Here is a 27,657-nt window from a genome sequence, read left to right on the forward strand (position 1 = left end):
TAAAAGAATAGAATAGAATAAACCAGGTTGGAAGAGACTTTCATCGTGTCCAACCTATCAACCAATCCAACCCGCCTAAACAACTAACCCATGACACCAAGCACCCCATCAAGTCTCCTCCTGAAAACCTCCAATGATGGTGACTCCACCACATCCCCAGGCAGCCCATTCCAATGGGCAATCACTCTCTCTGTATAGAACTTCTTCCTAACATCCAACCTAAACCTTCCCTGGTGCAGCCTGAGACTGTGTCCTCTTGTTCTGGTACTGGCTGCCTGGGAGAAGAGACCATCAACTGTCTGTCTACAACCTCCCTTCAGGTAGTTGTAGAGAGTGATAAGGTCACCCCTGAGTCTCCTTTTCTCCAAGCTAAGCAATCCCAGCTCCCTCAGCCTCTCCTCATAGGCCTTATGTTCCAAACCCCTCACCAACTTTGTTGCTCCACACAGGATTGGAAAGAATTGTCAATAGTACTTCCATTTAAATTCCCAACTAAATACAACAGTACAAAACCATGAAAAACCTGTGTATGAAAAATAGATTTTAAACTTGAGGTTGATCAAACACTTGACCAGGTTACTCAAAGTTATAGAATTTCCTTCTGTGGAGATATCTGGAATTCAGTGGCCCAAACCTGTAAGTAAGCTGAAGTACCTACATCTTCCCTTAGCACAAGTTGACTGGATGGCTTCTGGAGTTTCCTTCCAATGTTTGTCATTTTATAAAAGAATAAAAGCAATCTCAGTTCATTGCCATTGCTTGTGAGCAGCTGAAGTCCCACTGCTCAAAAAAAAAATAAATTGCAGTTTCTTCTTCTTGTACAGGAAGAATTGTCATCCCTAGGCTTTAATTTAAAAATAATTAATTAATGCCCAGGAGTGACTCTGGCAAATCTGGGGTCAACAGCATGTGTTGCATCAGCTAAAGTCAACTGATATTTTTGTTTCCTTGTGTGAATTTGGGTCATGAAAGAGCATGGCAAGAATGACTCAGTTCAGTCCATTTTCATCTACCTTTCAGATTACAGCTCTTTTTTCATTACCTTAGGCATACTATTAATAATTAATAATGTTTTTTTTATTATCCTACTTATTTGCATAAAGCTCATAAATGCAACAATGAAGATTTTAACTGCCATCTATGTAACAGTTTTGTAGCTGTCTTTGAGAGACATTTAGTTGCAAGCAGCACATTAACTTTTCTACTGTAAGGAACCAGCCTTACTATAAAGCAACAGTACGTAGATTGTTCTGAAAGACTTTTTCACCCTGAAAGAGTCTTTTAGATTAGTGTGTGTACTCTTGTGTAGGAATACAGAAAGCTCTGGGCTTTGAGAATTTTAGTAACATTGTGTGTCCAGAAACCCCAGGTCTTAATTAAGAGGGTCTTAGTGCTTCATCCTCTCTATGCTGCTGTCTGTGGTTTTTAATTCAGTCCCTTGAACATGGATAACCAGTGGTACTTGAGATGCCCTGGTGTGTTCTGGATATCTGTGTGGATCTGGCAGATACTAGCACAGAGCATAGGAGGAACTGTGTGCCCTTCTGGATGTCAATCTGAGACCAGGCAGGTTGCCCTAGGACATTAATCTCAAGTGGCAGCAAATGCCTATGTTTAGATGAGTGAATGTAGTGCTAAGTTATATGACCTTTTACCAAGAAATAAAGAATAGCTATTATAACACACTAGTGAGACATTAACCTTTGTTTTTTTAGGGGGTTTTGAGAGGGATTTTTTGGTTTTGTTTTCTGGATAAAGTTAACAACCATGAGTAGGCCTTCAAGACAGCTTTCAGACTGCAAAGTGTAGGGTTTCATTCGCCATGTGCGCACGATTGTTGTCTGGTATCGTTCCACAACTCTACTGAATTTGTGAGGTGTGCTTTCAGGTAGAGTTTCTCTGTGAAAGCTTTCTTGAGGATATGAACCTCTAGGGAAAAATTGTAAGTTTTGAAACTGGTACTGGCTGACTCGCTGTGTGCATTGTATCAAGATCTTTATTCTGAAATCCCTTTGTAGTTTAATCCTTACATGTTTATATAAGAAATAAGGCATGCAAGTGTTAGTAGCAGCAGCCAGTGCATATGCTATCTTCAAATAAAATAAAAAAATAAAAATTAAAAAAAAATAATGAAAAAGTTAAAAATATTTTCTGTCTCCAAGGCTTGAATACAGCCTTTTGGGTGGAATCAGTATAACCCCACAGTGCTGTTGAAAGGGGTGGATTTTTTTTGTTTTTCCTCTCCTGATTATTTTGCCTACTCAGTTGTGTATTTCTACTGTTTCTTTTGTGCTGGCCTTAATCTTTTTTGTGAGGCAGGCAGTTGGATCAGCAAATTAATCAAATCGAGTTTTTTTCGGTATAACTTAACTTATTATATCTCTTGAAATATTAATAGTGCACTTGAAGCTGCCTTCTTGATCTGCACATTGCAAGGTAGTATGTGTAATACTTCTCCCCATACAGATAAAATTTAATAAAATTTTCCTTCACGCATCTTATTTTGCTAATGCTGCTCTATTACAGACATATCTTTACAGGAGAAAAGAAGAAACTGTATCTAGTAAAGAGCATACATTTATTTCTCTTTACCTGATAAACTGACAGTATTTAGCAAAATGTGTACTTTAAATAGTAGATTGATCTAGTACATGGGTTTAGTTCCTGGCACTTATGATTGACAGGTCTGTGCAGTCACACAGGAAAAATAGCACGCCAGACTGTAGCACAGCAAGTCCACAACTTTACTAGATCAAATTAAAAGAATTTAGAACACTTAACTGGACACATTTGTATGTTTTTGTTTACTGCACAACTCTAAAGATTGACATGTAATAAAAAAGAGTGGTAATTATAGAAACTGCCACATGAGAATTATTTTTGGCTTAGTTCCATGATGCTATGTTTGATCTGCTGAATTTGGTATGCTATTCCTTTTGCTCTTGATTGACCCTAATTTAAAAAAAAAACCTTCAAAAACTACAACCAAAAAACCACCCCACAACAACAACAGAAAGTGTATTAAAAAAACAAATCAAAACTCACACAGCAATTTATCTACCAAACCCCCCAAACAAAACAAAAAGCAAAAAACCTTCTCAAAACACAAAAAGTTTCAAAATGTATTTGTCATTTTTGTTTAGCAGCCAATCCTGTTTAATATCTTTTTTGATGATCTGGACAAGGGGATTGAGTCTACCATTAGTAAGTGTGCAAATTACACCAACTTGGGAGCAAGTGTCAATCTGTTAGAGGGTAGAAGGGCTCTGCAGAGGGACCTTGACAGGTTGGACAGATGGGCAGAATCCAGCGGCATGAGATTCAACACATCCAAGTGCCGGGTTCTGCACATTGGCCACAACAACCCCATACAGTGCTACAGACTGGGGACAGAGTGGCTGGAGAGTGGCCAGGCAGAAAGGGGCCTGAGGGTACTGGTCAATGGTAGGCTGAACATGAGCCTGCAGTGTGCCCAGGCAACCAAGAAGGCCAATGGCATCCTGGCTTGTATCAGGAACTGTGTGGCCAGCAGAAGCAGGGAGGTCATTCTGCCCCTGTACACTGCACTGGTTAGGTCACATCTTGAGTTCTGTGTTCAGTTCTGGACCCCTCAGTTTAGGACAGATGTTGACTTGCTGGAAGGTGTCCAGAGAAGGACAATGAAGCTGGTGAGGAGTTTGGAGCACAAGCCCTATGAGGAGAGACCGAGGGAGCTGGAGTTGTTTAGCCTGGAAAAGAGGAGGCTCAGGGGAGACCCTATTGCTGTCTACAGCTACCTGAAAGGAGGTTGTAGCCAGGTGGGGGTTGGTCTCTTCTCCCAAACAACCTGTGACAGAACAAGAGGACACAGTCTGAAGCTGCACCAGGGGTAGTTAACGCTGGATGTTAGGAAGAAATTCTTCACAGAAAGAGTGATTGGCCATTGAAATGTGCTGCCCAGGGAGGTGGTGGAGTTACCATCCCTGGAAGTGTTTAAAAAAAGACTGGATGAGGCACTTACTGCCATGGTTTAGTTGATTAGATGGTGTTGGGTGATAAGTGGACTTTTGGTTGCCAATGGTCAGGGGAAGTCAGTGGTGTGAATGTACAGCAGGGAAGAATGGAACTTGTGTTAAAAAAAAAAAACAAAAAACAAAAAACAGGATATATGCAGTTGTTTGGTAGGGACAAATAGCTGCTAGCAGAGAAAATGCTCAGAATGGATTTGGGTAATTTTTGGATACATGTGCAGTACTGATCTTCAGTTCTAGAAGTTCCTTGTCTTCAACACTTGGAGCATATCACTTGCCACATGCATCAGAGATGTGCAGAAAGCTCATAAATGCTGAGATTTATTGAACAACTTGTTTGAGCCTGTATCGGTGAAGATTAGCATGCTACTCAATTGCAGCTAAAGACCTTGGTCTGCTTAGTTCTTACAAACAAGCACTAATCTGTTTCTACTGAGTAGGCTGTGCAGCATCTCTTGCACAGCCTACTCAGAGCCAGGTGTAGTCTAATGTGCTTTTAGAGAGAATGGCTACCTCTGCAAGCTGTTGCATAGATAAAAATAAAAACAAAAATCGGAAAGACAATGATTCATGGTTGTCAGATTTGTGCTAGAAAAGTAGATACGAATAATACGTAATTATAAGTAGCTGAAGCTTATTAAAACCATTTTTAAAATGTTGGATATGTATTTTTCTTCAGAGGTTATAAAACTATGTGAATTAGGGGAAATGACTGCCTTAATGCTTTGAACAAGTGCTTGCATGAAGTGTGAAACCAGCTTTTGACAGCGCAAGTCCTTTTGGATGGAGAGAAAAGTATATCCAGATGATTCACTTTGATTTAGTTTCCTACCTATCTTTTAAGTTGAGAAATTAATGGGTGGCAGTTTAAAACTGGAGCCTTTGCTCTTACCTTTCCAGTATAAATGAAAAATAAGGTATGCAAGACAGAGACCTGTTTTGGTTTGGGTTTTTAGTTTTATTTTTTGGAGGGGGGTTTGTTAGTTTGGTTTGGTTTTTTCATTTGGTTGCTGCCTTTTTTTCCCCCCCTTCTGATTAAATCCTTAGACTTGAGAGCTAATCAGTTATTTGTATTAGGCAATACTTCATAGGAAGTTTAAGATACAAATCAGTTTGTATTTTAAACATTTGCTAGTAAACTAAAAAGGATTTTAAGCTTCTTCCTTAATCTTAATTGAATTCTCTTTAATATTCTCCTTAATATTCTGAAACAGTTCACAGCAGGTTGTATCTGTTTATATCATAGAAGAAATTACAAAGTGAAGGATGACATGAGAAATTAAGTAGCTGAACTAAGAGCTTATCAGCATGTGAGTAGTATACCTTAGCTAGGAAAATTTAATGGAAACATATGCAAGCCAGTGTATTCTAATGAAAAATATGAAATGCCCTATTTTCCTAATTATGGTACAAAGGTCATACATAAAATTGACTGAAAGCTTGCTGAGTTTAAACAAAAACTTACTAATTTTTAAATTATAATAAAATTAGCAATATCAAACAACACCTTATCTTTTAGTATTCTGTTCAGGGAAGGGAAAACTGCACTGATTATGCTGTACTGCAAAGTGTTATTTCATGTGAACCCCTTCCTTCTGCACCTTCCTTTTATTTCAGAGTTTAAAGCAAAAATTAGCCTTTTTGCTTTAAACTCTGAAATAAAAAATTGATGCTCTGGCTAGGCATTCAAAATTGCAAATAAGTCCCTTCAGCTACAAACAGATTAGCTTTGTTTTACAGTGCTCAGTAATATGCTTCCATCTTTCTTTATTTTGATACATACTGGAGGCTCAATAAATTAAATAATTTTAAATCTGAAACACTTCTTGCATTTACTGTATAGAACTGATCCTTGGCATGAACCAATCATTCATGATTGTGGGCTAAATTATTTAACAGTAGTAATTATAAAATTTCAAAGAAATGTCTTGAAAAGGCAAAATAAAATATATTCTTTTACTAGAGGAATTATTGAGTAAATATAATTAGAAAAAAATGAACAAACTTTTATCATAGAAAAATGAAAGTGTAATTTGTAAGTGAAATAGAGATCAATTAATTGCCTAGCCAAGGGGCCTGATTTTTAGTTCTGAAATAAGATATGAAAAATTTATGTTCTGCTCCTGAACAAATTAGACTAGAGCTGAGCAGTGTCAGATCAGTCAGGGTGCACCACAGATGTTGTCACACAGGTAAGCTTTCTTCCTGCTCCTGTAAGATAAATGCTTGTCTGGGCCTTTTAACTCCTGTGAGAGGGACTGAAATCCTCAGTTTGATCCCCCAATCCTGTGGGAACACAGAATTTTTCAAAGTTGTATATGTTTTAATGCTGGCTGCATCAGGAGGACATTCCATACTCAGATTTCTAGAACAGAATAAACTACTTGGAATTTCCTAGCCAACCCTAACCTTCTACTTTTCAGGCAAATAACAGTAATGTCCAGCAGAGCGGTAGTAAAGGTATGAATAATAGAGGCTATAGTAAATCATTAGCAGGGAATGAGATGACATTTCCTCCTCAAATGGCAATTATAGTGTTCTTTGTTTTCTAGTTCATTAAATTATGCTGGTGAGAGAATTGCTTGACTGTTAGTTGTTTTATGTGCTTAACTTTATAATTTCTTTCTTACATTTTTCTTTTGCTCCCTACAATGATATAATTTCTTGGATTTCTTTCCTTCTCTCAAATTTTAAGTGGTTACATTACTGTTTGTCTTACAGTTTGTAGGAGCTCTTACTGTTGGGCTAAAGTTCTTGTCCAAGGCCAGACAATCTTGTGATAGAGGCTTCATTTCTTTAAGTAGTTGGAAAACGACAATTTGTTCCAGATCATGTTGTCTTTCAGTATCTGATCTACTAACTTGTTGCAGTTGCTGTTTTGGTATTTTTTTTTTCCCAGAGAAAGTATAATGCTGTGCGTTTCGTGTGTGTTGTGTCATGGTGTTGGTTTCCTTTTTTTCTTTTACAGACTGAGACAACTATAGGCCTCAGTTCATATCAGCAGAAAAGGTAAGCATGATTTTCTAACAGTTTAGCACAGCCATTATATTGTCAGATTAGTGATATTTTTTGTAAGAGTAGTAAAGTTTTATTGTAAACAAGGTCAAGTACAAATTTTACAGGTTTTAATATCACATCACATATGAAATAAGAAATGGAAGAATCTTTAATTCACTTTGTAATAAATACAGAGAAGTTCCTTATAAATAAAAATGGAGTAAACTGAGACTCTGCTTGAAGATTGTATCATTTCACTGAAGTTTTATGGAGCAAAGAGTGCTTCAAAAGTTCTTGGTGTCCTTTTGAAGAAAAACTTTTGATAAATTCCCTGCCTGCTGTTCATCCATTGCATTGTCTTTGCAAGAAGTTTTGAAAAATCTCTGGGAAAAAATTTACAGTTAAAAGCCTGGATCCTATTTATGTCACTTGCCACCAGTCTCTGCTGCCTTCTGTTGAGATACAGACCTAAATCTTGCAATGTAAATCTCCTGAACAGTATGAACATACTGTAGATTTTAGCTTGCCTAATACTAGGTTTCCAAGTATTCAGGGTTCCAGGGAGGGGGAAAGTGAATATGAAGGTACATCCTATAAGGATGTGTCAGGTGTTTCGCTCCAGGTGAAATTAACACATAAATTCACATTATCTTTATTGTGATGATGTAAAAGAGAAGAGTTTATATCAGATTATGTTTTGACATAAGGCAGTTACATCTTGTTTTGATCTAAAGCTTGAGGCAATTTTTGTATTACACTAATGTGAGTTTTATCAAACTTGTTATACAAACTTCTTGTTTGCTTTTCAGTTAAAATTTTTTAGTCATTCCACATAAAACTTGAAACATTGTGGCGCTCTACCTTTCCTGACCTGCCTTCATTCCCTTTCCCCAGCAGTGAAGGTTTCAGGCCTTCCACCCATTTATTTCTCATATGTGTAGCCCCTCAAACTAAACTTTCCACCTGCTGCTTTTACTAAACTATCTTGTTTTCTCCTTGTCTATTAAAATTGCATTTAGAGTCAGATTAATTTAATTTTCCTGATTTGTGCTGTAACTATACATATCATAACATTTGGGTCAATATAAAACAAAAACATTAGAGATCGAATTTAAATGATGCATTTAAATTTGTTTTCTCCATTTTGCTATCTTAAACTGCTTGTATGAAGCCCTGTACTCATTATCTTGTAGAGCACTGAGACTTTCCACAGAGTAAGAGAGTCTCTCTAATTTAATTTTCTTTTGTGTGTCGAAAGATAATTAAGATAATTCTTAATGCTTCTGGAATAACAATCAAAGCAAATAGGTTGCAGAGTGGTATAACTGATATTAACTTCAAAGATTGCTATATCTGTGAGCCCGGTAGCTTAAGCTATAAGTATTTGTTGTGTTCTTTGTAATGATTTGTAATACTAAATCGGCTGGATTTTTGGTAATTCATAACTCACAACATGAGTGGTTTAAGATGCTATTAGCCCAGCTGTTAACTTGTCCTTGCTTCCAAGGCAAGGCAAGTATATGTATGTGCCTGTGGCTCAACTGCTGTGACTTACTTTAACCTGCTAGTGTTGGGTTTGTACATGGGTTGTGAAATGGAGCTGTTGTGCAGTTAGTGTTCCATGAGCAGTTAGGAGATTGCAAAATGGTTGAGGACACAGCTGCGGACAGGAACTTCAGCAGCTGTAGCTATGCACTGCAGTTTTTCAGTCAGATTGCAAGTATGAAAACTGTTCTTTCTTTCATGTATTTTTTAGGGGGTTTTTGGCTTTGTTTGGATGGTGTAGGTGTTTTTTGGTTTGGGGGTGTGTTGTTTTTGGTGTTTTTTTCCAGTGGTGTTAAAAACTGTTTCTTGTCCATGTGCCTAACTTCCCTAGATGACTTGTCTTTCATTATGTTTATTAGGGATTATAATCTCTCCTTCATGCTGTGGTTTGCAGATATTTCTTTCCTACCTGAAAGGTTCATTCAGTTCCTTGATCTGCATTTTAAAACTGATAGGAAGGAGACAAATGAGACATAATCTAATTTTGTTTTGCTCTTGCCTGTGGTCAGATTACAGTGCAACCTATCCAAGCTTCTCCCAGTTCTTTCCCCACCCTTTCCCCAGACAACCCCTTCAGAAAGTGTTAACTCTGAAGCTGAATATGTGATATCATGAGTATGTATTCCTGACACAGGGTTAATATTGGCACAAATGAGCCAACCAGTAGCTGGGTGTAGTTTATGGAAAAAAAATTGTCAGTCTTTGTTCATCTATGCTTACAGTGGTGGCTGTTGACAGATACCAAAGTGGTCAAGTGTTTTGTGGGAGTTCACTTTCTCACCGAGGAAATAAACCCCTTTAAACAACTGGTAAATTAATGTGGGAAAAATACACGTAGAGTAGTTCTTAGATTTGAATTTTCCTCAGTAGCTTTTACAGATGGTACAAGTAAGATTCCACCTCCTCCAGAAATCCCAGAACAGCTAGAAAGGTAAAGTGGGGATACAGAGGAACAGTTACTATCCAATGTCGCAGAAATCTTTAAATACTGTGTTTGATAAGCATTTTCATCATCTCCACATGCAGAGATGTGCACAGATTACTTAAAATTCTGAGTGCCTAGTACTCTGTGATAAACAGTGAAACATTACAGAAGTGCTGCAGAATGTCCTTAGGAAAAAAACTGTCTCAGCACAGGTGGATATTCACAGGCACTGATATTTTGACTGTCTTTGTAACTTCATCTGTAACTAAACTTACTGAGATAGAAAGTTGCACTTCAATGAAAAGCATGTGGTAGTAGGTTACTTCAAGTTAGTACGAGTATAGTAGTTGAGAATAATGTCCTCTTATTTGGATGACATAGAGGGTGGTATGGTGAGGGTGATGATTGTGTCGGGGACTATGCGTAGTTCACTCTGAAGTCTCATTCTAAAATCAAAATTCTTGCAGAAGGAAAAAAAATGTCATTGCCAGGAACTAGTCATCCCTGAAACTTCATAGGTTAAGATAATTCCCAGCTGATTCTTGGTCTGCTGGAGCTTGTTGCAGATGTTAGTAGTCCTCTCTCATTCAGATGCATCTTTTCCTTTTCATGTTGTTCTTTGTAACTTGGAAAGCAAGAACATTGGGAGGGATATAGAAAGAAAAATGTTTAGATCCTGATACAAGATCAGGAACCATAGCTCTACATGCATACAATAGTAATTAACTTAAATATAGTTACTCTGTAAAGTTGCCCTACCCATGGGCGTTTCCAGCCTGGAGTGAACAACTGCCCAGGAGAGCAGACATGATCATTCTGTAAGTCTACCGCAAGTTGACTCATGTTGGGCCTTTTGGTAGGCAAAGTTTGGGAATTCTAACATTACATATTCCCATGTAAAACTTACTGTAGTTGTTACTTCTGCTGTAATAGTTGGTATTCATTGCGGTGTAGCTGCCTTTACTAAATATTACCCATTTAAAAATGCTGTTTTGTCTACATGGCTAACAGGATAATGCAGCTGTGCAGTCTGAGAAAATGTTGCTTAAACTGTTCACGTATGTGGAGAATTGCGTATGTCCTGATTTTTCAAGTCAGGTCAAGTTACTCTTGACTGTATTTTTAATGCATTTGAAATAAAGATCTTCATTATCAGGTTAGTAAATCCCGTACATATTTCTGATTTTCCTTAAAAGGAATTGATTTGTCTTTTTGTCAAAAATTACCAGTTCAAAAAAAAAAAGTGGTTTGAGTTTTGAAATACGAAGAAATTGACAGAACTATTTTTTAAAAAGTAGTTACTGTTTAGTGTTATCTTGACAAAAAAGTATACCCAGTATAAGTATAAGCTGTCTCTTATTCAACAACTGTAATGAGTCATGGCAGCACTTAATAGCAGCAAGAATTATAATTTTCTGCAGATGTGAATACAGTATCTTACACCTTCACTTCTGTTGTGCTGTCCTTTATACATACACACACACACACACATGTGCCTGCACACACATACACATATGAGTACACACTAAAGCCGTAGTATGACTACTCTTGCCCCAGTGGCATTTTACTTTTATTATGTGGATAAAGCTCTTTTTAATGACTAAGCTTTAAGTAGTATTAAAGATGCTTTGACATGCAGAGTTAGAGAGATGTGAATAGATCAGTATGATCAGTCTATATATTGGAAGTGTGAGAATTCAATTGTGGAATGCTAGAAAAATTCATTGAGACATTGTATTTTTATTAAAGCAAGTGCTGATTTGTTAAACTGTTCTTGCTGGCCAGATCTGTGATATTAGAGATTACGGCTAAGGTTTCATACCCCGGTCTTACATTTTTATTTGTGTAAATTGTTTCTTTGTTGAAGTGGTTTTAGATTATGGAAAGACATCTTTCTTTGATCAATAATTAGTTTTTCCAGAAGTATGCTGGATGGAATTTGAGTTCAAGGCCTTCAGCTTTCATAATGTGAGCCACATGTGCCTGTCCAAGGGCATCTTCCATCTCCTGGCTTCCCCTCTATTAAGGCAGAACTGGGTGGTTCCACTGTCCTGGCTGGCTTTGTGGGGCAGCTTCACGTACCCTAGACACATGGCTGCAGCTCTGTCTTTGGGCAACTAGGATTGATAACAAAGTCAGAAAACAGGGATCTAAATCATGAGTGCTATCTTATTTTCAATAACAGCAGCATTTGAAGAAAAGAAAGCCATTGCTCTTGGGCCATTCTGGAGCCACTGATCTTGAGCCATTCTTTAGCCTTTCTTGTTTATTTCTTTTATGTTATTGTCTCACTGGTTTATGTTTTATTGTATGAATGTGATTTTCATTCAGCCCAAAATAAAATGTTACTGAATTAGTGGAACTTCAGTGTGGTCACAGTCACATCATTCTGAGTCATAAAGTAAGCAGCAGTAGAGAATGCTTTCAGATACTTAATTGTCTTCACTGCTGGCTTGTTTGAGTTGTATTTAAGTTTCAGCCTTCAACTACTAGCATTCTCCTAAGGAGTTTGCAGTGGGAGGTTAGTGTTGGCAAAGCTAAATAATGCTTCTAGAGCAAAGTCACTGTCTTCTGGAGATTGAGTTTTTGACAGTGTAGACATGGGCTGGTTTCTCCCATGTGGCCTTGTTATCATATGGGTCCAAGATTGGTTTATGTACAGGTATAGGTGTAGCTAGAGAAACTTAATGATACATGATAAGTTACCGTTACAGATTAAGGAAGATGTTTGGCTATTGCTGTGAAAGCTTATGTAAATTTACTTAGCTTACTCTTTCACTTAGCTGTCACTACATAGAGGAAAACTAATTCTTCAATCATGTCAATTGCAAATACATGTACTGTTGCATAAATATTTCTTGGAGACACCACATCGTCATGTGAGTGGCTGGTAAAGTTACAATATTCTGACCAGACAAGTTTGTCAGGCTGTTTCTTCTTTTTAATTTGTTGCTCCTTTATTAGTATTAATGAACGTGTTGCTAAGAAGGGGCAATCTGAGATAACGTAAGAGTAAAAATGTATCATATAACAGTCTCTTCTATAGCATTTTGATTTTTCTTGCAGTGTATCCCTGTATCGGGGAAATTGCCGACCTCTACGGTTTGAGCCACCAATGCTGGATTTCCATGAACAGTAAGTTGAAAAGTCTTTTATTTGTCTTAACTAAACTGATCAGAAAGAGTGTTTAAAACTGATGGAGAAGGTTGCATACATAAACTGGGTTGACAGATTGTCTGTAAGTGTAGTTGACGTACCTGTAGCAGCGAGCTGGTGTACTCAGTCTTAAACATCATGTAGCAACCTGTCAGCTGCCATAGTGTAGGTACTTGTACTTACTTTTTAGGTGCTTGTACAGCTGCTCTGCAGAGTGGAAACAATTTTAAATGTACTCTTACATTCCAAAGGTGGGTGGTTTTTTTTTTCTTGCTAAAATTAGTTCCCAGGTAATATCATAAACACTTTAAGCTATTCTTCATTATAAAAAAAAAGCCAAAATATGTATGCTTTTTCTTGTCAGAATGAAAGCATTGAAGAATCAATGTACATCTAGTACAGTGTTAGTGTACAAAATTCTTACTTAGGTCTGTACAGTAAAAGCAGAACTGCACTGGGGGATCACTTCCTTCTATCAGTTAAAATAGGAAATCTGTGTGGTAAATCTTGGTTCATTATGCATTCTGTTTATTTTTCTCATAATGGTACATGTGGTGGTTTGAAAGGAAAGGCTCTGCTTTCCCTCCCCCACTGAGAAAGAGACCACGGCTAAACCCAGTCGGAGAAATGAGATTATATTTTACAAGGAAACAGATTCAATGTAACACAACAAATACAGGTATTTTACAGTATATACAGGAATATACAGCAAATGAACTCAACCAGAAACCAGACCCCCCACAGAGGGGGCTTCCCCCTGTGCCCCCTTCACCCCCCTACCTCCCTTCTCCCCCAAAGAGGTAGAAGAAGAGACGAGGACGGTTAACAGGGCAGGAAAGGAATAAAGGCCTTGCACAGGGAGTTAGTATCTTATCTTAGTTGGCCAGAATCCCAGAAGCAGATCCAGCCGAAAGGGACAGCAAAGGAAGGAAGAGAGAGAGAAAGTTCCCAACTCCCCTGGGTCCAATCTCTCCTCCCACAATCCTACCAATGAAATTCGTTTAGAAAACCAAAATATTTTACAAACATTTAGCCAGTGTGCCCCTTCCTTAAAGGCACAGCGTCAAACGGCCACAGTCCACCCCTTCTAAACAATTTCATTGGTCGTTCGCACTGTCCATCCAATGGTAAACAATATTTGCAGTTCGTGAGTAAAGTTCATAGTCCGTTCCGGCTATACTCAGATGTAGATGATTCAGAAGTCCAAAAAACTCAGGAAATAAGAGAATGGAAACCAGCTTGTCTCTCTGCAGACGAAGTGAAGAAAAAGCAAACAGGAACACAGGGACTCTCAGTTGACTCAGGGCTCTCAGGGTTCCCAGGGTTCGTGCACTGTAGATTCCTCAGGGATTCTTCCTTTGGGCGCGTTGTAGCTGTACGACAGTCTGAAATTAAACTCTTTCAGCTAAAGTTAAATTTCTTTGTGGAATACACTGAATTTGACCATTCTCCTGCATTACCCAATAAGTGTGACCCGGACCTTCTGCTGAAACCACCCCTCGGACAGGTTTAGCCTCTCCTGAGGGAGAAAATACCCAAACAGTTTTACCTAACCGATTCTTTTCTCTAACAACAGGAACTCTATCACCTTCTACTCTCCGTAGCAGATCTGAATGTGCCGGTCCAGCTCGGTTCACTGAACCTCTACTGTTCACCAGCCAGGTTGCTTGTGCTAAATGTTTCTCCCAGTTTTTCAAAGATCCACCTCCCATGGCTTTGAGAGTGGTCTTCAACAAACCGTTGTAGCGTTCTATCTTCCCTGCAGCTGGTGCATAGTAAGGAATATGGAAAATCCACTCAATACCGTGCTCTTTTGCCCAGCTCCTTACAAGGTTGTTCTTGAAATGAGTTCCGTTGTCTGACTCAATCCTCTCTGGAGTTCCGTGTCTCCACAGGATCTGTCTCTCCAGACCGAGAATGGTGTTGCGTGCAGTTGCATGTGGAACTGCATAAGTTTCCAGCCATCCAGTGTTCGTCTCTACCATAGTAAGCACGTATTGCTTACCAGAACGAGAACGTGGTAGAGTGATGTAGTCAATCTGCCAAGCTTCACCATACCTGTATTTGGACCATCTGTCACCATACCACAAGGGCTTAATTCGCTTTGCCTGCTTAATAGCAGCACAAATGTCACAGTCATGGATGACTTGTGTGATGGCATCCATGGAAATGTCTATGGATCTGTCACGAGCCCATTGGTATGTTGCATCTCTGCCTTGATGTCCTGATGAATCGTGAGCCCACCGAGCTAAGAATATCTCACCTCGGTGTTTCCAGTCGAGATCAAGTTCAGAGTCCTTGTCTACTTGAGAAACTCTTGCAGCTAAATCTGCCTGGTGGTTGTGCCGCTGTTCCTCAGTAGCTTTGCTCTTAGGAATGTGAGCATCAATGTGTCTCACTTTCACTGGAATTCTCTCGATTCGATCAGCAATGTCTTGCCACAGGTCGGCTGCCCAAATGGGTTTTCCTTTCCTCTGCCAGCCATTCTTCTTCCAGTTCTTTAGCCAACCCCATAGAGCATTGACTACCATCCATGAGTCGGTGTAGAGATAAAGCTTTGGCCATCTCTCACGTTCAGCTACGTCGAGAGCTAGCTGGACAGCTTTTACCTCTGCAAACTGACTGGATTCTCCTTCTCCATCCTTCGCCTCTGCAACTCGGCGTGTTGGACTCCACACTGCAGACTTCCACCTTCGCTTGTTCCCGACGAGACGACAGGAACCGTCTGTGAACAAAGCATATTTCTTTTCATCATCTGAAAGGTCATTGTAAGGAGGAGCTTCCTCAGCACGAGTTACTCTCTCCTCTGGAGGTTTAGTACAGTTGGTACCTTCAGGCCAACTTGAGATCACCTCCACCAGACCAGGTCTTTCAAGATTTCCCATTCGAGCTCTCTGTGTTATCAGAGCCATCCACTTAGACCAGGTGGAATCTGTAGCATGATGTGGTGTGGAACCCTTGCCTTTGAACATCCAATTCAAAACTGGCAATCTGGGAGCTAAGAGAAGTTGTGATTCAGTTCCAATCACTTCAGAAGCTGCTTTCACTCCTTCATAGGCAGCTAGAATCTCTTTCTCTGTTGGAGTGTAATTAGCCTCTGAACCTCTGTAACCTCGACTCCAGAAGCCAAGAGGTCGTCCACGTGTCTCACCTGGAGCTTTTTGCCACAAGCACCAGGTTGGACCATTGTCACCTGCAGCCGTGTACAAAATGTTCTTAATGTCTGGACCATCTCGGAGAGGTCCCAGACCCACTGCTTGTACCACTTCTTGCTTTATCTGGTCAAAGGCTGCTTGTTGTTCAGGTCCCCAGTGGAAACTGTTTCTCTTTCGAGTCACATCATACAGAGGTTTCACAATCTGGCTGTATCCAGGAATGTGTAGTCTCCAAAATCCCACTATCCCCAAGAAACGTAGAGTTTCTTGCTTGTTCGTGGGATTTGCCATGGCAGAGACTCTATTTACCACATCCACTGGAATGTGTCGGCGTCCATCCTGCCACTGCACTCCCAGAAACTGGATCTCTGTGGTAGGGCCTTTCACTTTGTCTCTCTTGATGGCAAAACCTGCATTCAGAAGAATGTCCATGATTTTGTTGCCTTTCTCGAAGACTTCCTCAGCAGTTTTACCCCAGACGATGATATCATCGATGAACTGGATGTGTTCTGGAGCACCACCTTCCTCCAGAGCATCGTGGATTACTGCATGACAGATGCTGGAGCTGTGGATCCAGCCCATTGGCAGTCTGTTGAAAGTGTACTGGATTCCTCTCCAGGTGAAAGCAAACTGAGGCCTGCATTCCTCTGCTATGGGAATAGAGAAGAAGGCATTAGCAATGTCTATGGTAGCATACCATTTGGCCTCTTTGGATTCCAGCTCATACTGGAGTTCCATCATGTCTGGTACTGCTGCACTCATAGGCGGTGTTACTTCATTCAGGGCTCGGTAGTCCACTGTCAGACGCCAGTCTCCATTCGGCTTTCGCACAGGCCACACTGGACTGTTGAAAGGTGAATGAGTTTTGCTGATGACTTTCTGACTCTCCAGCTGACGAATCAGATTCTGAATGGGCAACAAAGAGTCACGGTTGGTTCTGTATTGTCTGTGATGCACAGTCTGAGAAGCAACCGGCAATTTAATGTCCTGAATCTTGTGTTGTCCCACAACTGCAGATTCATCAGAGAGTTCAGGTCTAGCAGACAGCTTCAGCTTTTGTCCATCAATCTCTACAGAAGCTACTCCAAAAGCCCATTTGTAACCCTTAGGGTCCTTGAAACGCCCTTCTCTCAGAAAATCAATTCCCAAAATACAAGGTGCATCAGGTCCGGTCACAACTGTATGCTTCTTCCACTGCTTACCAGTTAGACTTATATTAACCTCTACCTTACTTAACTCTTGAGATCCACCAGTGACTCCCAGAATAGTTATAGACTCTGATCCCTGATAATTTGATGGCAATATGGTGCACTGAGCTCCTGTGTCAACCAAGGCCCTGTACTTCCAAAAGTGTGAAGTGCCAGGCCACTGGATGTACACATCCCAATAGATTCTGTTATCTCCATTATCCCTCTCCTCCCCCTGGCGGGAGGCAGGGCACCCCTAATTGTGGGGAACATTTCCACAGGTGCAACGAGCACACTGTGCAGTGTTAGAACCGGAGTCACTGTTGGAGCTGTCATTGTTGTCCTGGGGAACTGTGGAAGTAACAGCTACCCTTCTGGTATTGCTACCCTGGGTTCTGCCACTCTGCAGTTCCCTCAGTCTCCTGAAAAGATTAGAAGTTGGTTGACCATCCCACCTGTTCATGTTCTCACCAAACTGATCACGTAGAGTTATCCAAATGGTCCTACGTGATTGTCTTGGTGGTCTGTTTTGGTTTGGCCTGTTTTGGAATGACCTCCTTGGAGGATGTCAATTCCTCACAGCTGAAACCTGCACCCACCTGGAGGAAGAATTGGAATCATCTCTTTGTGCCAATTGGCATATGGAATCTTTGATTTCATCCTTCAGCTCTCTCATGCAATCCTTTATCTCACTAGACAGAGCTTTAATGGCTGAAACCAAAGAAACACGTGTCATGCTATCATCCAATTGTCTTAGTTGATCAGTGAATTGGCCAACCGTAGGAGGATCTCCACCATAATTTCTTGCCACAATTCTGCTTGCCAAAATGTTTGCATAATTGGAAGGAGCAAGTTTGATAAGCTTTTTAGCAAGACCAGCTGCCACAGGAATATCATCAGGATTCAGAGTATCATGGTCACCATAGAGTATCTCTCTAATGGCAAACTCTCTCAGACGCTTAATTCCCTCATCTATGGTAGTCCAGGGCTTAGGATTCCATGGAAGGTCATCTCGGGAAGGGTATCTCAGGGAAACCGCCATTAAAAGGCGTATCCACAGATTAACCTTTCCGAGAATCCTGGCTAGATGTCTATCTATTCCATTATCCTTTGAGAGAGTTCCTAGCTGAGCTGCTGACTTGTCTCCAACTATTAGAGCTGGAGCACCTGTATCGTAACACCTAGCAAGCCAAGATAGGATGGGTTCCTTATCTGCTCTGAGGTAATCTTTGCGGACATTGCGAATCTCCTCCCTTGGTGACGAGCATTCGGTGATGTCATCTTGCTCTCCATCTATCACATCTTCCTGAACCTTTTGTCCCCATAATCCTGCTGTCACTCTCCTAAGGACCTCTTTAAGCTGAAAAGCGCCACTGCCAGCTGCTGTCTTAGCTGCATCTCCATCCTGTGATGATCTCAATAACTCAGCTATATCTCTAAGACAAATCTTCTCCTCATCTTCAGCAGGCACTTTCCTAGCAGAGGTTCCCTCACCAGGATCAGTCTGTCTAGTAGAGGTTCCCTCACCGGGATCAGTCTCCTGCTCTTCTCCTCCATTAGCTCCACTAGCTCCTGGATCAGCTTTGGCCTTTCCACCTCTGGTCTTTAAGACTGCTACTTGTTTAACTGGAGCTGTGTTTGAATTTACAGCCATCCTGATAGAAGCTGACAGGTCCTGATCCAAATCAGCCGCCGTGGGGGCCCCTTCCGGTCCTGTCATGGCGGACGGAAATGACCTTGCCTCACTACCGGTCGCCATCTTGGGAATGGGAGCCGCCCCTGGCTGCTTGCCAAAATCATGGAGTGGAGCATTTAAGGCTGCTTTGCCAATAGGTTTTGCTATTTTTCTAACTGATGCAGCCCCTTCCTCGTCACTCGAGGACTCTGGGGCAGATTTAGAGGAACGCCTACGCTTTCTAGATTTTTGTTTAATCACAAAACATGGTCGAGAAACCTTTTTCTCTCTATGCAGAGCCCACAGCAGATAGACATTAATTATCAGCAACAGCAGGATTACACCCGTCAAATAAATCACCTTAAGATCCCAGCCAGCACTTAAAGTTACTCTTTGACCTCCTGAAGTGTTAAACTCCCTTATCTCGATCGGCAAAGTGGAAGACGTTCTATTGCCGTAATTAGTGAGCCGAAAAAAACCCAAACAGTGTTTATACAGCAGCTGGATCCTATGCATAAACCACAAATAGATTTTACGCATTAAATATTTACCTATCTGGTCTAACATCAACCCGATGCAGTACCGGTAGACCAACATGCCACAGACCGAGAAGAATAAACGTTCTAAAACCCAGAGCACCTTCATTTCGTTTCTCCGGCTGAGACAATCAATAAAGCAACTTAATTACTTAATTACCTCGAGCCCCACGTTGGGCGCCAAAAAAAAGTGTGTGGTGGTTTGAAAGGAAAGGCTCTGCTTTCCCTCCCCCACTGAGAAAGAGACCACGGCTAAACCCAGTCGGAGAAATGAGATTATATTTTACAAGTAAACAGATTCTATGTAACACAACAAATACAGGTATTTTACAGTATATACAGGAATATACAGCAAATGAACTCAACCAGAAACCAGACCCCCCACAGAGGGGGCTTCCCCCTGTGCCCCCTTCACCCCCCTACCTCCCTTCTCCCCCAAAGAGGTAGAAGAAGAGACGAGGACGGTTAACAGGGCAGGAAAGGAATAAAGGCCTTGCACAGGGAGTTAGTATCTTATCTTAGTTGGCCAGAATCCCAGAAGCAGATCCAGCCAAAAGGGACAGCGAAGGAAGAGAGAGAGAAAGTTCCCAACTCCCCTGGGTCCAATCTCTCCTCCCACAATCCTACCAATGAAATTCGTTTAGAAAACCAAAATATTTTACAAACATTTAGCCAGTGTGCCCCTTCCTTAAAGGCACAGCGTCAAACGGCCACAATACATGATTTATTTGTTGTAGTTTAGGTCAATCTCAGGCAGAAATCATCTTCTCATTTATTAGAACTTCAGTAAGATGTCAAAAACAGTTCTAGAAAGTGTTTATGTGACAAGCTGTGAAGTTCAGTTTAAAGTCTGTACTTGAACATTTAAAGTGAGACAACGCTATGAAATGCTGAATAATTCAACTTTATGGTGGGAACAAACAGCAGGTGCCAAGCACCTTGCAGATTTAAAATTTTTGCTTTTTTGCCTTTTAAATGAAAAGGAGTTTTCACATTCAAAAATTTGGCTTTTCTTTCTTTGGTAATAATGGATTTTAGGAAAGGCATAAAATGTGTATCTATTTTCTGAGTAAGTATTGTATCTAAACAGTGTGTTGTTAATAGGTAGCATGTAGCATTTAGTCTAGAGCAAGCTTCTTTGAATTTCATGTTTATGCTGAGCTATCAACACAGATCATTCCCAGGCTAAAGAAATTGTAATGTCTCATTTCAGTTGTAAGCTAATCCATACTTTCTGTGATGTTTTTGGTTTGCTAAGAGTGTGTATGTTTAATCAGATGTTTCAAAACCATGCCAGCTTGAGCAGGAATAATATTTGTTAGAAGTTTTTCATCCGGGGGTTTCAGAAAATCAAAATCAGTATTATGTTGAAAAGCATTTCCTGTATTCTGTCTGGAGATGAGATTACACTAGCCTTACATGTCTCTTTTATAACAGTTAGGGTATTTTTAATGCTGTTTTAATATAGAATAAACATTACTGTATTCTGCCACTTTGAAGGCAGTCCAGGTAATCTCACATTTAGCAAAGGAAATATATGATGGATATGCAAACTTCTAACTCACTTGAAAAGATAAAATGTTCTCTATATACATTAAGCCTCTGGGAATGGGGTGGAACTGAGGCAGGCTCTCCCATATCACTGCTCCAGGGGACTGCTTGGACTAAGAGGAAAATGCGTTTGGTTATTTTGTGTGAAAGCCTCCTGCCTGTGTTTCTGAAGCAACACCAATCTTCCTCTGGAGCAAATTCTGCAGCATGATGGGTATCTGATAGTTGGGGCTTTAAAGAAAACAACAGGCTAAAAAACCTCCAGCCAAAACCAACTTTAGCTGCCTTTTGTTTGTAATCTCTCTTTTACTCTGTTACTTTCCTCTGTGGTTAAATGGGAATGGAATATTTATATCACCAATATATTAATATTATAAATATTAATATCAGCAAGGCCTTTGACACTGTCCCCCATAGCAAACTCCTGGCCAAGCTGTCAGCCCATGGCTTGGATGGGAGCACAATGCAATGGGTTAGGAACTGGTTGGAGGGCCGAGCCCAGAGAGTGGTGGTGAATGGTGCCACAGCCAGCTGGCAGCCAGGCACCAGTGGTGTGCCCCAGGGATCAGTGCTGGGCCCCATGCTCTTTAAAATCTTTATTGATGATCTGGATGAGGGCATTGAGTCCATCATCAGTAAATTTGCTGACGACACCAAGCTGGGGGCAGGAGTTGATCTGCTGGAGGGTAGGAGAGGCTCTGCAGAGGGACCTGGACAGGCTGGGCAGATGGGCAGAGTCCAAGGGCATGAGATTGAACACATCCAAGTGCCGGGTTCTGCACATTGGCCACAGCAACCCCATGCAGAGCTACAGGCTGGGGTCAGAGTGGCTGAGAGCAGTCAGGCTGAGAGGGACCTGGGGGTGCTGGTTGACGGTAGACTGAACATGAGCCTGCGGTGTGCCCAGGCAGCCAGGAGGGCCAATGGCATCCTGGCCTGCATCAGGAACAGTGTGGCCAGCAGGAGCAGGGAGGTCATTCTGCCCCTGTACACTGCACTGGTTAGGCCGCACCTCGAGTCCTGTGTCCAGTTCTGGGCCCCTCAGTTTAGGAAGGAGGTTGACTTGCTGGAACATGTCCAGAGAAGGGCAACAAAGTTGGTGAGGGGTTGGAACACAAGCCCTGTGAGGAGAGGCTGAGGGAGCTGGGGTTGCTTAGCCTGGAGAGGAGGAGACTCAGGGGTGACCTTATTGCTCTCTACAACTACCTGAGGGGGGGTTGTAGTGAGGCGGAAGTTGGTCTCTTCTCCCAGGCAACCAGTACCAGAACAAGAGGACACAGTCTCAGGCTGCACCAGGGGAGGTTTAGGCTGGAGGTTAGGAGGAAGTTTTACACAGAGAGACTGATTGCCCACTGGAATGGGCTGCCTGAGGAGGTGGTGGGGTCGCCGTCGCTGGGGGTGTTCAGGGCAAGGCTTGCCAGGATGCTTGGTTCCATGGTTTAGTTGATTGGGTGGTGTTGGATGATAGGTTGGACATGAAGAAGTTATATTACAGAGAGAGTGACTACCCATTGCAATGGGCTGCCTGGGGAGGTGGTGGAGTCACCATCACTGGAGGAGACTTGATGGGGTGCTTGGTGCCATGGGTTAGTTGTTTAGGTGGGTTGGATTGGTTGATGGGTTGGACACGATGATCTTGAAGGTCTCTTCCAACCCGGTTTACTATTATTATTATACAAACAGTAACCGGTGCATCATATTCTGTAGCTTTGGGAGTTGGTTGTTCAGAGGTAATTTTGGCAGAATGCTCATTACCTATATGGCTTTCTGTGTTTGAGACAAGTCTCCATACTTGAGCTCTTGAAGGTAGCCCATGTAGGGGAAGAGTACTGTTGCAGACCAGTTTGTATTCAGATATTGCATCTGCTTTGTGGGAGAACTCAAATCTTTTTATGTCTCAATATGTTACCATAATCTGTATTCATTCATCTCTGAGCATATCAAAAGTAAAATTTGTAAGTTCTTCACAAATTTTTGGTAGAAGTTTACTTTGGGTAATGGAACATTTGGATGTTGAGTATTTTAGCATGCTGACAATATATAGAAATGCTTATCATCAGAATTCTAAAATATAAAATTATTTTAAAGGTAAAGTTGACATCTTAGCCCTGCTTTGTAATCTATAAATGATAGTTTTACCTAAAGTACTCCTTGATCAGCATATGCTTCTGTGGAAGGTTATTTCTTCACTCTCAAGCTGAAGTTTTCTTGTTGGTAGGGCATTCTGAAAATCTGTCTTTTGTTTTTCTGTTGATAAACAATCTCGCATTGTGTTTCCTTCTAAAAAATTTTCTTCAGGGGATTTCTGTAGTGATTCTTGTTTGTGAGCTCTAGTATTTGGCAGGATATTCTCTGAAAGCTTGATCTGGTAGTAAAAACAATTACTTGGTAACGTTCAAATATTTTAGGCCTTCTTGCAGGTCTTCAGACCTTACATTACTTCAAGTAACATAAACATATGTTCAGGAACTTGGTCTGTTTTCTTCAACAGCTCTGATCTCTTAACAGTAAAGAGTGAAGAATTTTACTAACTATAGTTTTTCTAGATCTCTTACATTTAAATAAGTATGTTTACAAACAGTGAAAGGACCCATAAGGTATCTATAGTGTGCAGCCAAATGCTTACACTTTTGACAGACTTCTAATGTGTGGAGGTTTGAGATTGTTGGAATTTAAAATAAAAATGTTGCAAAATGAAATTTTATTTTCCCTCAGAGTTTAATGTAAAAAGCTGTTGACATTTCAATTGACATTTAGTCCAGATCTACTCTTTTTTGTTTGCATGTCATGCTAGACTGCAAAATGCTGTCAAAGCAATTAATAGCGTAGTATACTCTTTGATTCAAATCACAGTTAGTGATTGGGTAAGGCAGCTCTCGATCGTTGGTTATATGAAGTTGTGCTTACTGTTTGGAACAGGTGTGATTTGTTGTATGACTTCAAAATCAGAGACCTAACACAAAGTGGAGTGCTTGCTCCTTTTATGTTACATATGTATGTATGTATGTATGTATGTAACATACCCAATAATTTGTATGTTACATACACATTAATAATTTGTCAAGTGTAATATAAAAGAACTTCCTGCATTTGTTAAAAATCAGTGAAATTTGGAGTTTGAGAAACAATTGGTCTCTGGTTTAGTACATGTACAAAACCACACCTCTTCTGTTTGCTTTCCTGAATTAGAGACACATTTGCATTCTCAAGCTTATGTCAAAGAAGCAACTGGCCTGTGTCGCTAGACAAGTACTGCATACAGCTTCATATGAAACAGGAAGAATGCTCTAGTGATTCATTCTCTGGTCTTGTACACCATGCAGGCTTTCACACAAGGAACTTCCATTTTCTTGATGGGGTGCTTGGTGCCATGGTTTAGTTGATTAGAATAGTGTTGAATGATAGGTTGGACTCGATCTCAAAGGTCTCTTCCAACCTGGTTTATTCTGCTCTATTCAGAATGGGGTACAAAAGGCATTCCTTTTCAGTCTCCAGAGGTAACCTTGTAAGACTTGCTCCTTTCATTTCATTTGAAGTAGCTGGAGACATTACAAGTCAACACCCAAGATCATCTTGTTGGAGCTCACTCTCTTGATCTTCCAACTGGAAAAGTATCTGCATTGAGGAAGTTCCCAATCTGTATATTATTTAGAGGCTAAGAGGGGTTTCTGTGCACCTGATTTTTTAATGCTTTCTGTATTACAAAATTTTTGTCTTCTGGGTGTCTGCTATTAACTCCTCACACAAGATAGTGATTTAAGGTGATTTGTGAAAGTGATTTGCCCTTGCATAATAAGTATGAGGCCCTGCAGGCCGAGGGCAGTGGGGACAAGAGGGCTGAGGAGCGGCCATCTGGGGAGGTGCCTAAGGCCAAGCAGTCCCCACCAACTATAATGACCAGCTCCACAATGAAAAAGAGGAGGGTTAGAGTTGTTGGGAACTCTCTCCTGAGGGGGACTGAGGGACCCATATGTCATCCTGACCCATCTCATAGGGAGGTCTGCTCCCTGCCTGGGGCCTGGGTAATGGACATCACAAGGAGACTCCCAAAGCTAATCCAGCCCACTGACTATTACCCTTTGCTGGTAATACAAGCTGGAAGTGATGAGATTGATAAGAAGGGCACCCAGGCGATTAAAAAAGAATTCAAGGCCCTGGGACAATTGATTGATGGGGCAGGAGCACAAAGTGGTGCTCTGCTCAGTTCCCTCAGTGGCAGGGATGTATGCTGAGAGGAACAGGAGAGCCCATGCCATCAACAATTGGCTCAAGGGATGGTGCCAGCAGCAGAATTTTGGGTTCTTTGACCATGGGGAAACTTTTACTGTGCCCGACCTGCTGGACCCTGATGGGGTGCAGTTATCTAGAAAGGGCAAGAGAGTCCTAGCACTAGAGTTGGCAGGGCTCATTAAGAGGGCTTTAAACTAGGTCTGAAGGGGGTGGCTGAGGAAATCAGTCCCTCTGAAGAGGAGAGAGTGGGACACAAACTAGGGTTAATTGAGAAGTCAGGAGCCCAGCTGAAGTGCATGTACACCAATGCACAAAGTATGGGCAATAAGCAAGATGAGCTGGAAGTCCTGGTCCACCAGGGTGACTATGATATAGACACCATCACAGAAACATGGTGGGATAACACGCACAAAGGTAGTAGAAAGAAGGGGAAGGATTGTGAGAAATCATTTTTAATATTTAGCTTTTGCAAGGGGAATTACTGGGGACCATGGGGTTCGATTGTTGGGCTGATTGGTTGGTTGTGGTCTGTATTGTGTGGGGTTCATTCTTGTGTATTGGGAAACAATTTCTCACAATCCTTCCCCTTCTTTCTACTACATTTGGCTTGAGCCATAATAACCTAACTTGGCAACAGTTCTATAACAAGCAAAAGGATTCCAATTTCAACTTCCTGGTAAAAGGAATGGAATAACAACTGATGTTCCTTGCCTGAAAATATTTCCTCTTTTTCCATGGCACCATACACACAGAGTGGGTATGGTATATATACCAATGTCTGGGTGACAACTTTCTCCCTCCGAGTGGTTAATCCTGGGAATTAGGAGTCCTGTTTGACTTGCAACTCCACTCACATGGCCTATGGGGTTGCTGCTCACAGCCATGGTTCTAGATCTTTGTGGCAGTTACAGAGGTCTACCCGGTCTTGCCTCCTTCAATCCCCACCAATGCTCTGCTCTGACCATGTCTCCTTCCCTTGTCCAGGGTGGTTGTACCAATTTCAAACCCCAACCTGTTTCTAGTTTGTGATGTTTTCAGGCAAGGACCATTACCACTCCTATTCTGATACTGGAACTCATCTCATGACCATCTTTATGTCCTCCATTTGGGGTACCACAGTCCATTCAGTGGGTGGATCCACCAGTCCTTTAACTCTGGTTGCATGTTGGCCGTCTGTATTGCAGTCTGTGTGGTCCCACTAGCTGAACACAGTTTTTGGTGCTTTAACACAAAGAACATAGATGAATAAAAAAACAACCTGGAAAGAAAACTACAAAAGGGAGTTCCTAATTAGATCATAATTGGAGTCTTCTGTCCTAATCACTTCAAATTATAACCATATAGATCAATGTTACAATTGTTCCAACAAGCCAATTTACATTTGATAATCAAGAAGTTAGAGTTTTTGAACCCACAGGAAACCTAATTACATAACTACAATAGCATCAAGCTTTTGTCACACCTATGCTTACATTCATTATAATCTAGCAAAAATATATAGCAGAAAATCATAGTGCAGAAGAAAAATTTACCATCACTTTTCTAAGTTTTAGTAGGCCTAATTACTAATTCAACCTGTTTACCATTACTAATGTTGGAGGAGAATTTATCCACACCTGGGGACATGGTATTAGATTTTGATTGGACTCCTTCCATTTCAGTCAGGATAAAGTACTCCTCAATTAGAACAAATACCATTTCTTACAACATTTACACTTTACCCATCCCCAATGACATCAAGTCCCAGGATGTTTTATACACGGGGTGAAATGGGGGCTTTCTTGCCATGCAGATTCGATGTCACACAATGCGAGATGTTTCAAAAGGTAGGTTTGTCTCGCTAGCTCCAGAGCCTTCAGACCGAGGTGTAACAGGTGCAAGTCAGTCAGGTTTAGAGGCCCATTCCTGAAGTGGTCCTTTTACTCACGAAACATGTGTCCACCCTTGTTCTGCAGTACAGACAGCTGTATCTGTTGTTAATAAAAACAAGAAAAGATCCTTCCCAGGGGGAAATTAGTGACTCTCCATTCCAAGTTTTTATTAACACGTTACCCCCAGCTTTAATTTTATATGTATTGGGAATCCCAAAGGTGGGATCTGAGACCAGAACAAAATAAAAAGTTGCTTTCTGGGCCTCCTCTACTAATAAGGGCCACTGATAAGCAAATTGTCCCTCACCTACTTACAGAATCTAATAACTTAGAACAATGCCCAACAGGATTTTTACTTCCAGTCCAATGTCAACACCCTATATGCTGTTTGGTTAGATTGTACTTACAAAAAGATCACATGATTTGTACATGTCAGGCAAATTTAAAACAGGGCATCAATCAACATTCTTTTTATTTACCCAATCACTCATCATCTTCTGGACTCCATTTAATATTACTATTGAGGGCTAATTTCTCATATAAGAATTTTATCTTTTCTTACCTCTCTATCCATAATCAACAGTACCCCAGAAATCCAAGCAGCTGCCTGATTTCTGACTTTCCCTTATAGCAGTTACCAACTTCTAGCTTTTGCCTTCTGTTTCTCTTCATCCCTCCTTACAAACAGCTTCTGAGCCTCACATAGTAATTCCTCTAAACCTCTGTCTTGCCAATCCTCGATCTTTTCCAATTTCTTTCTAATATCTGCCACAAACTGCATCTTGAGAAGTATCACCCCAGATGCAGAATTGGGATCTA

At 40.9% G+C, this 27,657-nt stretch overlaps 1 protein-coding gene across 1 annotated transcript in view; it reads left to right on the plus strand.

The window, feature by feature from the left end:
- Window positions 1–27,657, plus strand: part of TMEM131 (transmembrane protein 131) — a 113,097-nt gene that overhangs the window by 23,637 nt on the left and 61,803 nt on the right. Inside the window, exons 3-4 of the mRNA XM_054163168.1 lie at window positions 6,979–7,019; window positions 12,544–12,612. Coding sequence (XP_054019143.1) covers window positions 6,979–7,019; window positions 12,544–12,612 — 110 coding nt within the window. The remainder of the gene's footprint in view (window positions 1–6,978; window positions 7,020–12,543; window positions 12,613–27,657) is intronic.

This window comes from Dryobates pubescens, chromosome 7 (genome assembly GCF_014839835.1).
Source record: "Dryobates pubescens isolate bDryPub1 chromosome 7, bDryPub1.pri, whole genome shotgun sequence".
NCBI lineage: Eukaryota > Metazoa > Chordata > Aves > Piciformes > Picidae > Dryobates > Dryobates pubescens.